At 38.5% G+C, this 15,857-nt stretch overlaps 1 protein-coding gene across 1 annotated transcript; it reads right to left on the bottom strand.

Moving 5' to 3' along the window:
- Nucleotides 1-1,971: 1,971 nt before the first annotated feature.
- Nucleotides 1,972-15,805, bottom strand: LOC129679143 (uncharacterized; the record flags this gene model as incomplete). The annotated part of the gene is made up of 5 exons (XM_055610065.1): nt 15,360-15,805; nt 13,269-13,736; nt 6,680-7,618; nt 2,938-2,984; nt 1,972-2,036 (listed from the first exon to the last, which is right to left on the bottom strand). Coding segments are annotated over exons 2-5 (1,503 nt in total), but the record flags the coding sequence as incomplete, so codon positions are not given.
- Between the last annotated feature and the right edge of the window lie 52 nt (nt 15,806-15,857).

The following is a 15,857-nucleotide window of genomic DNA, read 5'->3' as shown; positions in this document are numbered from 1 at the left end:
GTTCGTGGTTTTAAGCCTGGATGAATTCCCATCCTGGTTTTTTCTTAATATTGTTTTATTACATTCCTAAATGTTAAGTAATACTATGAAATCTTATGAAAATAGAATGAATTTTAAAACTCCTAAAAACAGTTAATTACATTTTGAGAAATAAAAATTATTAAAATGAAAAAATAACCTAGATAAAAATGGGTGAATTTCTCAAAACATACAAGTGCTATAATGAATCAGGAAGACATAGAAAATCTTAACATTTAAAAAGAGCAAGAAGTCTGTGCATTAGTAATCAAAAGCTTCCAACAAGTTTAAAGTCTAAGACCAGATGACTTCCTTGAATGCTACCAAATGGTTTGTTTTGTCTGAGACAGGGTCTCACTGAACTCCTGGTTGACCTGGAACTCACTACATAGATCAGGCTTGCCTTAAACTCACTTGCCTCTATCTCCTGAGTTCTGGGATGAAAAGTGTGTGTCACCAGGCCAAGGTCTACACAGGTTTAAAACAGAGTTAATAGCAGTATCCTTGAACCCTAAAACTGCCCCAACAATTGAAATGAGAAAAACAGTTCAGATGTATTCTACAAGTGCGGCCTCACCTTGATAGGACAGACACTACTGGGGAAGGAGACTATAGACCAATACCTCTGATGAGTATTTAGGCAAAACATGCTCAAGTACCAACAAACAGGATTTAACAAACCAGTATGAAGAGCTATACCACATGACAGAGTAGGATTTATTCTTGGATGCAAGGATGACTTAATACATGGAAACAAACCAGCATAACACAGCAACAAAATGAAACAAAACAAAACAAAGAAACAAAAAAACCCACAAAAACCCACAAGATCATTTCCACCGATGCAAAAAAAGGAAAAAAAAAAAAGCACTTGGAAAAATTTAGCACTCGTATGATAAAAATGGAAGAAAATTGCCTTGGTGGACTACATATGAAAAGCACAAAGGTAACATGTCCAGTGATGAAAGATTGAGAGTTTTTCCTTTAGACCTGGCACGAGATAAAACTGCCTGCTTTCACTAGCTCAGCTCTACATACCACTCAAAGCTCTACTCAGAGCAATTAGCTAAAATGAAGAAATGAAAGGTATTCATATGGAAAGGGAAGAGGAAAAGTTACCTAACATGATTTATATGTTGGGAAAGAATAAAACCTAACTATTACACACACACGAGCATGCAACACACACACAAACACATAATACTTGCACACACTCTCATGTACACACACATACAAGTACATATGCACACACATCCACACGTGCACATGCACACACGCATAAATGTGCGCACACTTGCACACATGTACACACGAAGGCATACACATACACATAAAATACTTAGGCACACACACACTATAACCTTTGAGTAATAAACACATGCACCAAAGCTGAAGATACAACAAGCAAAAGTTGGGTGTTCTATTCATTGGCTCATTAATTACCTAAAAGGTAAACGGTAAAAATGGATTCCATTTCTAACAGCATATGAAGGAATAAAAGGAAAATTAATTTAGGGAGTTTAATCACCTATGTCCTGAGAGTTTTGACCTGTTATGCTTCTGACCAGCATGGTTTCTTCCTCTTTAGGTAACTGGGGTCCTCCACTCTCAGGAAGCCATCACACTGATGTTGAACTTAGTGTAGGCAGCTGATTGTCATGAAGCACTATGACCCCAAATTCCTAGACTCAAGTGATCCTCCTGCCTCAGCCTCCCAAAGAGCTGGAACTATAGGCATGAACCACTGCCTGGTGATTTGTATCACCATAACACATTCTTCAAAGAATATAAGAGGATTGAAAAGACATTCATCATGTTTAGAGATTTAATCTAAGATTCCAAACTAAGCATCACCTGTCTCAAGTTTATGTAAACATGCCACCATGTTTACACCATGTTTTCAATAAAACAACGAGTCAGTGCTGTGCAATGGAGAGAATAGTGTGGGACATCCTGATCTGGAGGGGATAAGAGAGGACTGAGTAGGAGGGTCAGAGAAAGAGATCTGCAGGAGAGGACTTGGAACCATAAGGAGAGATGAACTGGACCTAAGATATGACTAAAACCAAGTATAACGTGGGAAATCTGAACGGTAGGAACTACTCGGGCTTGGAGGTTTAGGATGGAGTAACTAACGCCCAGCATTGTGCTCTAGGTAATTAAATAAATAAATAAACAAACAAACAAATAAATAAATAAATAAATAATTAGATTCCAATATTACTCTAAAATAGTCTATAGATTCAATGTGATCCTTCCCAAAATATCAATAACAATCTTGTAGAATATAAAAGCCTACCTTGGAATTCACTTGAAATCTTCAGGAATACCTGGTAGCCAAAACAAACTTGAAGATCTCACGTTCCTCAATTTCAAATTTACCACAAGACAATAGGATTAGGCAGTGCGACAGAAGCATAAAAACAGACATACACACCAACAAAAAAGAATACAGAACCAAGAGTAAACCCACACATATGTATGTGGTCAAATTATTTTTGACAAGGGAGCCAAGACCATTTTATTTCTAATCTTTTTTATAAAGCTACTTGATTATAGTGAACTCACAAATAAAACCATCAAAGATCTAGGTTACGGCAGCCACTTAAGTGCTTGCCTTGGTTCAACTGTGTGCATCTCAGTGAAGTCCTAAACAGTTGAACAGCTGTTCTGAAGCCACGGAGCTTCGCTTACTGTTTTTCACTTTACTAGCAATTATATTTGTATTCACCTATCCACCATAAAAAGAAAAAAAAATACTATGACAAAGTTGAAACTACAAAACAATTATTTTTATATCCTCTTGAGTGATTCACTCATCTTTTCAATTGCATTCTGTTTTTCCTCATCACCCAATTTATACTATTTTAAAGACTGCTCAAAACCCCTACTCATCAAGAAAATGCAGATTAAAGTTACTTTGAGACACCTCTTCACTCCAGTCACAATGGCTATCATCAAGAAATCTGAATGAAGTTTGGAGAGGATGTGAGAAAAGAGGATTTTTTTTTTTTTCACTGCTGGCGAAAGCACAAATTCATATAGCCATTATGGAAATCAGCTTGAAGTTTCCTCAAATTCAAGTTGTAACTACTGAATAACCCAGCCATTCTACTCTTAGGCATATACCAAGACCATATGATGATGAAGAATAGTATCTTTAAGTAGTGTTTAGAAAACTGTATTTCTACATGCAAAAGAATCAGATTGGATAACATCACATCCTTCAGTGATAGAGATACGACCAGCTTGCTATGTAATCATAGGTTCAAAGTTCTGATGTCAGTTCCCACGAAACAAGCTAGGTTTCATGTACATATAGATAAATAAGTAAATACACCTTCAAAAATTACATCCTTAGATCCTTAATCAGCATTACAGCCAAAAATTAACTCCAAAACACACTGAGGACCTAAATGCAAAACTAAACTAGACTACCCTTAGAGGAAGACATAGACAATAGCCACATGCCAATGAATTAATAATTTCCTGCCTACAATACCCAATGGATAGACAATGAAAGAAAAAATTAAAGCAGATGAATAGGTCAGGACTATACCAAAATATAAAGCTTCTGTGTATCAAAGAACATAGTTGGCGAAGTAAAAAAAAAAAAAAAATTAACATAGACATATGGAGGAAATATTTGCAACTCATATCTCTGATAAGGGGCTAATATCCCCAATACATAGGAAACTCCTAAAAGAACAACAACAACAAAATGAAGAATTTGATTAAAAAAAAAAAGAACAAGAGATTTGAATACATTTTCTCCAAAGAAAAATCCCATCAAAAGATGATCAAAGCTCAAATGGAATATCACTTCACACCCCTTTATTCAAAACAGATAGATGTTGACAAGTTAAGGAAATAAAGAAATCCTGTGCCTTGCTTGTATGAATGAAAAATTAATATAGGTATTGCTGAAAACATTAAGATGATTCCTTAAAAAATTAAAAAATCAGATTACATTATGGTCTAGAAATTTTGGTTTAGTCTCAAAAACAATTTAAAGTAGGGTCTTGTCACATGCCCTGGTCGTATGGCAGAGAAATCATTCTGGCACTGAGCCAGAAGCTTCCTGTACCCTCGCATTACTGGCAAGCTCTATGCAGACGCTGGGAGAGAACTGCCATTAATAATTCTTCAGTGCAGTAATAAAAACTACTGGCCAGGCAAGATATACCACTTGTGTAATAATGGCAAGCCTGTTAAGAGAGCAACCAACTTCCTTTCTGATTGGATTTGAAGCCTGTGCCACAGGCGGGAATTCACATCTGGTACTGTTAAGTTAGTTAAAAGCCTATGGCTGGGGAGGTCATAGTCCCTAGTGAGGAGGCTACTACTGTCATTTTGCTAACTGGACATGACATGGCTATTAAACTGCCCTCTAAATAGCTATGTTTATGCCAAAAGAGTAGTGCTACCGTCAGCTTTGGTCAGAAAAGCTTCTCCTTGCAGTGGCCTGTAACTTCAGAGACCCACAGCTGTTCAAGTATTAAGAATAAGTGACTGCTGACTGCTAACCAATAAATGGGGCATCTACATTACCCCCTGCAAAGCTCTGGGAATATCACAGAAGGGGTGGGAAGAGTGTAAGAGATGGAAGGAGGGTGCATGGTGTGGAATGCTGACTACCAGACATGGCATGCTATTGGACTCTGGGATTTACAGAAGCTGTACAGACCTGTACCAGAATAGGTCTGTCAACATCTTGTCACAGACTAGGGAGAAGTTCTTGAGGCCCCTTCCTTCTCCAAGAATTTATACATTGTTAAGTTTTGATGGGAAAATGTTTTCTTCAATGGGATACCCACTTAGGTGTCCAGCTCCTGTAAACAAAGCTTCCTCATTTTCCTATAGTAATCATAGTGAAACTGATTGGGTCACTAGAAAATAAAAGACATGAAACAGAAGTGGGGAGCTAGTTGAGAAAAAGGGATCAGAGAGAGTAAGAGGGAAACAAAAGGGTAAGAATAAGTAGGATTGAAATACATTGTGCAGATATATGAAGAGGTCACAATGAAATTCATTATTATGTATAATTAATACATGCTAATAAGATATTAAAAAGTAGCATCTCAAAGAAGCATTCATGCCCACGTTCATAGTAGAATTTTCACAACAGTTTAAACACAGAAGAGACCCAAGTTATCCATCGACAGATGAATTGCTGGGTGAGATGTGATTCACACATAAGATGGGATATTATTAAGCCTTACAAAACAAGAACTACCTTGATATATGCTACTCAAACCTTTGATGACATAATGCTAAGTGAAATGAGACAGTTGGAAAACACAAGTAGTAACAATTCTTTTTCTATGAACCACTTAATTAGTGAAAATCGTAGAAAGTAAAAAGCTAGTAGATGGGGAAGGGGAGGGGAGAAGAACTAAAGAGCTATCCCTGAATGGGTCTGGAACGTCAGTTTTACAATAGGAAAAGAGCACTGGGGATGAACGGTGGTGCTAGCCCTATAATGGTGTGGATGTGCCGAGCGTTTCCGGACCGCACATCTCAAAATGGTTACAGTGATCCACTTCATGATATTTTCAAGGAATACATTTAAAATTAAAAAGAATTTTAATATGTTAATATGAATAGAAACCCTTGCATGTAAAAATATTTCAGCCTAAGGATGGGGACTGTGGCTTCAGTTTAATGACATGATAAGTAACTGAAAATAAAGCAAGTGTCCTCCTATGAACAGCATAATTATATTCTAACAGTATTTTTTAGTTGCTTACATGATCTCTCTATTCATTACTTGTTTTTGAGAGTACTTATGTAGCTTTTGCCTACTAGAAAATAAGAAAAATACTTTTAAAAATAGTTCTGAGAGGCCAATATATATATTTTTATCTGATTTCATGATTCCTTAAGTTCTCAGATTTGTGCATATATAAATATGTAACTAAGTTGTTAAGCAAAATTTCTGGGTTATGGACTGATGAGATGGCTTAACAGATAAAGGCGCTGGCCACCAAGCCTGATGACATGAGGCTGACCTCTGGAAGCCACACGGTAGAGAGAATCATCTCCTAAAAGCTGTGATCTGGCCTCCACATACACGCCATGGCATGCATATGCATCTGCCAAATAAATCAATGTAACTGAAAAGTTGGGGTTCTAAATCATCTATATTTTCCATATACCATTGTTTAATTCTTGTGTCACTGAAAACTCTGTCAGTGTGATTGCTGATAGGAATGAAAATGTATGAACCAATCATCTAACTCTGTAGATTATGTAAGGATACCATCTCTACTGATTAGGATGAAAAGAGGCTTTGTACTCTACAGATACATTACATCCATGGAACATACAAAGAAAAATTTGGTGTCATTTTCAGATCACAATAGTTTACGATAGTCATTTAGAAGTTTAGGACTAGCCAATCTGTGAACTCTACTCTGACAAATGCCAGAAAAATAAAATTATCTTTGGCTTCCACGTTCTAATAATGTCTACAAACTTTCAAAACTACAGCTACACTTAAACTGCCATATAGCACTCTCTTTCTCCCACTGCAGCAAGCCATGTGAGAACAGATTTCTAAGTAGAAGGGAGTACTGCCTTCTCTTGACTTTGGAGAGTGATTGCTGGGACATTTTCTGATTTGAGCTGCCCTTCTCAGAGAAAGGAAAATCTGAGTGACCTTGTTCCTGGCTCATCAGTAGGTGAAGGTATATCTTCATTTAGAGATGAGGCAGGAAAGTTTTCTTCTTCAAAGGGACCTGAGGTAACTTCAGCAGTTAAGCTATTGACGTTTTTATATGATGAAGAAAATCCTTCATGAAGGAGGCTGGCGGAAGTTTTATTCTGAGACAGGTGCTGCTCGATGCCCGTGGGAGAGTGGTCCCTACTCTGACTCTGGGACCTGTGATGAAGAGCATCTTCTGAATCCTTATTCCGTTGGCCATCTTCATAGTTTTCAGCAATAGATATATTTACTTCACTGGAAGAAGAAACAACAGTTGGAAGTGAAAAGAGAGATGCTGTTAGGCTTGATGAGTAAGATGTTCTTGCCATAGTCCAAAGACCTGAAGACATGGTTACCTCTTCCAAGTTTGAAAAGTATTTATTGCCATGGTCAGAGTCAAATAAGCTTGGGCGATTTTGAGTCCCGGCATCAGCCGACATTTTAGAAAAGACTTTGATTGCTTTTGCATGAGACAGGTTCTGACTATCTCGTGGAGTATCATAGACAATGTTATTCCTGCAACAGGAAACTACACTTAGCTTGCGGGATGAAGATGATTTTCGAAATCTAATGTCACTAATGTGATCTGAAGATCTTCTGGAACTGGAAGTTAAGTCTTCCTGAGAATCAAAGTTCACTCTACTTTGCTGTTGCTGTCTTGTTTGAAACCTCGCCAGTAAACTATTTTTTCTTTTAGAGAGAAATGAGTGGTTAGATATACTTGATGAAGAAGATAATCTTCTGTTTAGCTTACATGTTGAAGAAGGACGACATTTTATACAACCCAGGGCTACTTTTGGTTGTAAAATAAGAGAGGCTCCATGATGCCTGTGTTGTAGGGTAACTTGGTCTTCAGAATAATTTGGTGGGGAGCTCTGGTCCTCTTTCCAGCAGCTAGAGTGAAAAAAGGGCCAAATGAGGAAGAAAAAGCCAACAGGGAGCTGAACGGACACTTATCAAACTTTCCAAAGGATAGTATCTACCATACCAATGGGAAATGACAGCTAGTTAGAAAACGGTGTGGCTAAGTTTAAAGGCCACACTGATCTACCCAAAAGAATGCATGGGTAGGTAGATTATCTCCCCACGTGAGCCTGCCCACTCTGTTAAAGCTGAGGGGCTGGGAGAGTGAAAGAATCAGGGAAGTGGAAAAAAAAAAAAAAAAAAAAAGGAAGGGAAACATACAATATCAGGCATAACCACACACACACACACACTCTTGTGCAAACACACTCTTGTGCAAACACACTCTTGCACACACTATTAAATTACCATTTTAAGGAAATTGACTAAAATAAACCTATATTCCATTGACTAATTACATTTTAACATATCTGCCATGGATGAAGCAAAAGTCTCTGGGGGGTGGGGGGGTGGGAGGATGCTCCAACTAAACAGATAGATCTGCAGTTACTGTGGGAAGCTAAAGGCAGCACCGCACTGGGTTTCTGAATATTTTCAACATTCTTTAGCATGCAAAACAGGAAGTGGTTTTGTTGGTTTGTTTTATTTTGCTTTGTCTTTAAGGCATACCTTAAGCATTTTCCCATACTGAACTTAATCCAAAGTATGTCTTTCCCTTCTAGGCCATCATTCTTAAGACGTAAAGTGCCCTGTGCAGGTGGAACAGGTCAGAAGGCTGAATACTCAAGCTGCAGGTGGAACTGCCATGGCAATGACACAGAATGTGACGACAGAAGACTCTAGAACCTAATGACATTGGTTTAGGATAAAACTGTTCTGTAGCTCTCCTTTCTGAAGAGCTGAAGTTTCTATGGCTATGGAATGTGTATTTTGATTTCATTATGTTCAAGGAGTCCACTAACAAATTAAGAGCTGAAATCGCAGTTGAATGAAGGCGGTAATACACACCATTTCTGCACAGTTCTTTCCTTCGGACAGCCTCTCACGAGCAATCTTACACATCCTTAGTCTCTTAATCTTTCCTTCTTTCACTTCAATAGTCTTTGCTCAATGCCTTTACATCCAGTGAAGTGGTAAGGTGATACTTAAAAAAAATGTACTGAAGATATATGACATGGGGAGAAAACATTTAAAAAGCAGCACCTGTTTTTGTCAAAACTCTCTCTCTCTCTCTCTCTCTTTCTCTCTCTCTCTCTCTCTCTCTCTCTCTCTATATATATATATATATATATAGAGTCACAGCCATAGCCTTATTGTCTATAGCAGCTTTCAAACTCCAGGGCCAGAGCTTACAGAAAAGAAATTTCCTGACCCCATTTTAGTGCCTTTGATACCTTTAATCCTTTCCCTTCCCTGTCTTGAGTCATGGAGCTGGAGATCGAACCCAGGACCTTGTTACTGCTAGGCAGGTGTCTCACAAAAGCCTCATAAACACTAGGGTGTGCCAGAACCACTCCACTCTAACTGATCAAACATTGCTAACTTACAGAACGTGCTACGGATCAGATGGGTACAAAGCACTGTCCTCTAGCATTTCAATTAAGACTTAAAACAACATGACACATACCTTATTAACCATGTTTTAATTAAAGTGATTTTATTTGTTATTACTGCATGTTTGTGTGGGGGTAGAGCCGTGCAGGCCATGGCATTGTGGCATGCAGGTGGAGGCCGCAGGACGGATTTTGGGAGTCAGTTCTCCCCTTCCGCCTTAGGTTCCATGGACTGAACACAGGTTGTCAGGCTTGTGTGGCAAAGGCCTTTGCCCTCTGAGCCATCTCACTGACCTTAGCTACACATGACGAAAAAATTCAGGTTCGGGACACTGGTGTCATATATGTAGTTAAAGCTGAGCCAGGATGCATCCCTGTGCTGGAATGATGACAGCTGGAGGCCTCATTACTGCTCTTGAAACCTCATTTTTCCCTGGCTTCACAGTCCTCTGCTGGTTTGTTCTGGGCTGGGGTTGTTTTGTTTCGTCCTCCCACTTCAACACACACTTGTCTGACCAGTACTCAGTGTCATTTGCAGGCTCATTCACCTTCACTCACTCCAGTCGGACTGGTTCCAGAAGGCTGTGGACACCACTCTTCTCGCTTCTCACACCGCACCGTTGCTTTCACAACAGCACCCATTCCTACAGAATCTGGGCCTTGCAGGCATGCTCATGGGATGGTCAACAATGGAGTCACTCCTCAGCTCTGCAGCAGTGCCCTCTCACACCAGCAGGTGAGTGGGCCTTTGCCCAGGCCATGGCTTCAGCCTCTCAGCAGGCCCTTGCCAGGTGGATCAAGCACCTGACTGCACAGGATGCACTTGAAACGTTTTGTGTGGTCTTCAGGGTTCTTCAACATCCTGCTCCATTTTAAAGAAAAGTGGTTGGATAGACAACTCTTTCTGAGTTGTTCCTCCAGACTTTGGACAGTGCCTGGCACAGAGCAGACATGGTCAGTAAGTATGAAGGACTTCAGCTGTATTCTCAGTTTTTCTCTCTGGTCCCCTTTCCTCTCCTTCTCTTCTTCTCCCCAACCCCACCATGGAAGAGAAAATCTGTTTGCAAACACATGAGAAGATGCTCACTATTACGAATGTTCAGAGAAATACAAATTTGTAAATTATTAAGTTAACAATAATCTTCATAAATTTGTCTAAAATTTAAAGTCCAACGCTATAAGCATTAATATGGGACAATAAGGATTCTCATACTGGTTACAGGTTTGAGAACTGGATGTATTTTTAAGATGTATTAATACTCATATAACAAATACGTGTAGTCTCTAAGTCAGCATTTCAAACCCAAGCTTTAGAAACCTTCTTCTACATGTGCCTAAGGAATTATAAGGGTATCCCTGAAGCGTTTTTGTAGGAGCAAGCGAACGGTGGCCTAAGTGCTCAGCAATAAGGCATACCTATATCCCATGGAATGAATCACCACACCTAAGAAGAAACTCATTTACATGCATCAACATGGACAAGCCTCAAAACAGAAAAAAAAAGTTAAAGCACAAATAGCTACAAAAAGCTCCCAATGCATCACATGTCATTTCTATATATTTTAGGAACAAAACACTATTTATTCCTTGAATATAGGAACATAGACACGTAAAGGAAACGCTGAAACTGTCAAAAATTGCATGTAGGCTAAGGCAAGGGTTATCTCCTAAAGAAAAGATTTCAATTACAATGCCACATTTTTAATAGATCAGAAAAAAAAATCATTTTCTAACTGTAACAACTTTGGAGAATACAGAAATCAACATTATAATCAGCTTCTGAGTCTGTTTGCCTGGAAGCCGAGACCTGAATCACAACACCAAACTGACCTGACAGAAGGCAATAACCATAAGAAAGAAATGACAAAACCAACAATAACAACAACAACAAAACAAACGAACAAGCAAAAAACAAAACAAAACCCACGGGCAAGGTCTATATTTCAGCTCTCAGAGCTCGAAGTTAAAGCATTCTCCAGTAAACTCCGGAAGCTTGGAGCAGTCAGTGGCCCGACTCAGCATCATACTGTTATTCCCAAGTTAGCACAATCTAAAGTTTCGCACATGCCTTGTACTTCACTGGTTCTCTTGTGGGGTCTCAGAAATGCTTGTGGTGGCTAAAGAGTCCCTGATGGGAAACTGGTTGTGATTGAGCAGGTTCCAATGGGAGAGAGAAGGCCTAGAAGGTGAAACTAATTAAATTAAAATACGATTTTTTTTTTTTTTTTTTTTTGCTTAAAAACTTTTCTAAAGCAGTGTTAGATAGGAAGGTTTCTTCCCATTTTCTTAGTTCAGAGGCATTTAGTCTAGCCTAGTCTGTCATTAGGACTGTATTGTATCTATCCTTGTACATTATTGCTAGCAAAACCAGCCTTGATCAAGCAAGAGGAGGTACTGTTTCACTGTCTCTGTCTTAAAGGTTTGATACAGCCATACCAGTTATGCCAGTCATAATTTTAAAAAATCTTTCTCAAACCCACATTCATTGTAGACTTTATCCTAATATTTAGAGTTTAATTAAATCTTGTAATTATTTTCTTTTTATCTGTCATAAACTGAACAAGGGCTGCTCCTCTTTCTAGAATGGTAGAATTTTCTCAGCAAGCAGGCTTAAATTCATTGAGATGGGGTTTTAAGAATACAGGCCGCTCACCACTTTAGCCTTTACTGCCGGCTTCTGGGTCCCCTCCCATCTCCATCTTTAACATGTCCTGTGTGTGAAGGGACTGCTCAAACCTCACCCAGCATCCCCGATGAAACTCTACCACAGGTTTCCATGTGGGCAAGGTAATTATATGGTTGGTCTTCTGTTCCTCTCAGCGATGCCCCATACTGTGGAGATTTCTGATCTTGCTAGAGTACTAAGCTGTGCTTACCCATCTTCCTGACTATTCCCAGGTCTCCATTCGGATTGACACCTTTCAGTGCAGCTTAGGTGTTTTCTAAGCATTCCGCTTGCCTATTTTAAAGCCAGTCTAGGGCATTTTGTTACTGTTCAGAGACACCAAGTTCTTAGACATAATAATTTAATCTACCATCTGTGGTTTTTCCCTGCCAAAAGAACTGCAGAGTCATTCCCCCAGCATACAAACAGATGCTTGACAATTCTGGACCCAGCCCTGATGTCTAAGACTTGACCCACTACTTACACTTCATCCCTACTTTGTTTTCTCCCTTCAGATACCACCTCCCAATTCCACTCAAAGTGTGCGGATCACCCATCCAGTTAAGAAATTCTTACTGGCACCTACTCTGTGAAGGCACAGAGGTAAGTCATCACGGAGACAGAAATGTCCCTACCCTCAAGGATGCCAGGCTCTATCACATTCAGGACAGACCTTTAAAAGTTAAACATACATACAATCAAACAAACAAAAAAAATCCCTGGCTATTTTGTTCTTCAAAAACACTACCCAGGGGTAATGTTTTAAAATCACACATTATTTGTTTCCCAACTAAGGGAATATTTGTTCTTAGTGCTAGAATTCAGGATATTAACCCATTTAGCGATGAAACAGAATCACTTACATATCCTCTATTCTAGACCCGCAGTCAAATTCAGTGGCTACTAGCTTCAAGCAGTACATTTAATGATATGAAATAAAATGATAATTACGATGAGTTAAAATTCTAAGTTCCTTTCCTTGCTTGTACCAGCCCACATTTTAAATGCCTAGGAGTTAACGGCTAACACTGTTGTGCTGGGCAGCACAGACAAAGCCAATGTGTTCCTGTAACATCACAGGAAGTTCTATTGAGCCCACTAGTCTAGGGAGTTTGTGTGTAAAAGCCACACAGTACTCACATTTTAAAATAGATTACCCATCTTGGCAAATGACGACTGTCTTCTTTAACTCTTACATGATGCCACTTACTACTAGTCATTTAAAAGACCCAAATTCTAAATTATCTATTCTGGAAAACAATGATGGGCTTCCTCAATTCTAATAGGATGTCATTCTATATATGCAATATATTACAAGGGATACCTATTATATATATGAGAAAGGAAACCAAATATTTCTTTCATTTCCTTTATTAGCAGAGCAAATGAGTTTGCGTATCGATCTAGGTAACAGCAATAATGTGAGAAATAATTTGACCCAGGAAACATTGAGGATACTTACCCTCCTTCACTCTCTGCTTCCTCTGAACTATTGCTTGTAGCTGAACTTTGAACCGCTGTCGCCCTTTTTTTTCTAGCTCTGTGCTGAGGGCTGACCTTATGAAGTGTTGTTTTCCCTCCAAGTTCATCTTGTATATATTCCTCCAGCTTTGGAATGGTTTCTTTAAGAAATCTGATTTCCTCCTTAAGTTCTTCCATGTTGGTCAGTAACTCATTCAACTTTTCCAGTATCTGAACTTGTCTTCTTTGAAAGACTGCCGATGCTCCTTGTTCACTGTGGCTTTCATCTTGCAAAGTTAGTGAATCGAGTTTCTTACCCAGAGAGAGAAATTTAGGAAAACTCATTGTTGTTGTTAGCTTTCGGACCTTGTGGTACCATAAGGCCAGCAAGCTGATTCCAGCAGTTCCCACCATGATGCCAAGGATCAGTTCTTTGTTTGTGGAATGAGGCATTTCTTGGCTTTTATTTCTAAAATTAAAAAAATAAAAATGTAAATGAATGTTGTTTTTCTGTTCAGGACAAAAATATTGGTGCTTTTTCAGTCAATAAAAGATAACCCTTTGTTATAAAAAAAATCTGACAAATCACAAGCTAAACTATGAGCAAGTGCCTCTTTAATATTTCTCAAGAGAAATACTTGCTTACGGCTGTTACTGAAGTCTACTTTAACACTGACTTTAATTCTGATTTCATTATCTCTCTACAATCAACCTGAAGTTTACCCTTTGATTATACTTTAAAGAGCTTGATCAGTAGAAACAAAAGTATCATTAGCTGGAGAAAATTATTTAAGAATTTAAGATGTCCTTGTTTTCTCTGCTATTTTGTGTGCAAATTAACAAGTGAGATTTCTTAGTCTTAGCGTCTCATTAAAAGTAAGAGGAGGCTTTTCTTTAGCATATAAGTATATAAATATACTTACAAGCTCGCAAACTTGGTTTCACTTTGATTTCCTCTATTAGACATATATTTGTGTTAAAGTTTGCTAGCAACTTGGGAGAAATGGCTGTAAGCCATCCATGTTAAGAACAGATTACTAAAGCACTGCTAACTATAACGCTGATCAAACAGAAAGAAATATTTCCTGTGGGAACTCTTGTAGCGATAATTTCAGGGTCCACAGAAACTAAAGTGTCTAGAATTTATGTGCCAGAGTAGAGAGGATAAGGGAAGCATGTCTGGAAAACACGCAGTTAAACTCCACGGGGCTGGCAAAGAATAACTTCAAGGGAATTAGCAACTACCAGGAAGATGTAGGTTAAACTGGTTCCAAGGATCACACAGAACTGAGAAGTATTCAGGATGCCAAGAAGGCTTATAGACTATGTGAGGCTTTGAAGAAACAGAGAGCTCAAATGGTGGAGAGGCTAAAGGAACCTGAGATTTAGGGCTATTTGGGCTCCCTCCAAAATAGATTAAAAGTAAGCTTTCAAAGTATTAAATTAATTCACCAGTGAGGAAAAGAAAAGTGTCTAATACTGTAAACAAACAGAAAAAAATGCAGAATTCAATAACGTACAAGCAGAATGTCCAACCTAGCAACGATTTATCAGCCATGCACAGAAGCAGAATTCCAGAGATGATGTAATCAGCAAAGGCCTTAAAACAATTATTTAAAACATTTGCCACTTATTGTAAATAAAATATTATACTATTAAAAATATATTACAGATATATTCACAGTAAAGATACACATGATGAGGAGAGAAGAAAAGAAAGTTTTAAGTTAGACTGTAATTTCCAGAAATGAAGATAAAATATCTGGGAAAAAAGTTTTATGAAATAAAACTTACAGTGATATACCATGGAACAACAAAGAAAAATGTACTTGAAGACACAGCAATAAAAATCGGATTATCCCTAAATGAAGCACACAAAGGAGAAACAAGCAGACCAATGGAGCACCACGAACAGTCGAAAGCTGGTAGAAGGTCAGAGGGTGGAAAAGGGGAACAAACAACTCCTAAATTAAACAAAAGTCAACTTAATAAAAAAAAAAAGAGAAACCAAGGTATACTATTACTATAAAAATCAGGGGAAAAGAGAGCCAGAAGGAAGGAAGGAGTGGAGAGAGGAGAGGAGAAGACTTACCGGTGCTTATGTCCTTAGGAGCCATTTAAACAAGAAAATGGTGAAATGACATCTTTAAAATGCTGGAGGGTGGGGGAAATTGAACAATCAGCTGAAATTTCTATACCCAGTGAAACATCATTTTAACCAACATTAAAGGTTAAAAAACTGCGGGGTTTAACGAAGGTGAGACTAGTATCACCAAGTGACAAGTGCTAAAAGGGAAGCTAAGAAGTTCTTTACACAGAAGTGCAACAGTAACAGTGAACACAGAGGGCGCCATCTACCAGGAGTGAAAAATATGGGTAAACAGAAAAGTCAGTTTCCTCACTTTAAAATTTACTTATAAAACAGTTGCTATTAAAGCCATAGTGGGTACAACACGCCATAGGTTTATAACAGATCTAGAAACTAAGAGACAGGACAACAATCCAAAGTAAGGAACAGAAAACATAAAGGTATAGATAAACCAGTGTGTGTGTGTGTGTGTGTGTGTGTGTGTGTGTGTGTGTGTGTGTG

Source organism: Psammomys obesus, unplaced genomic scaffold, assembly GCF_907164565.1.
Source record: "Psammomys obesus unplaced genomic scaffold, mPsaObe1.curated_primary_1811, whole genome shotgun sequence".
NCBI lineage: Eukaryota > Metazoa > Chordata > Mammalia > Rodentia > Muridae > Psammomys > Psammomys obesus.
The sequence above is the reverse complement of the archived record's forward strand: the minus strand, read 5'-3'. Positions and strand labels throughout refer to the sequence as shown.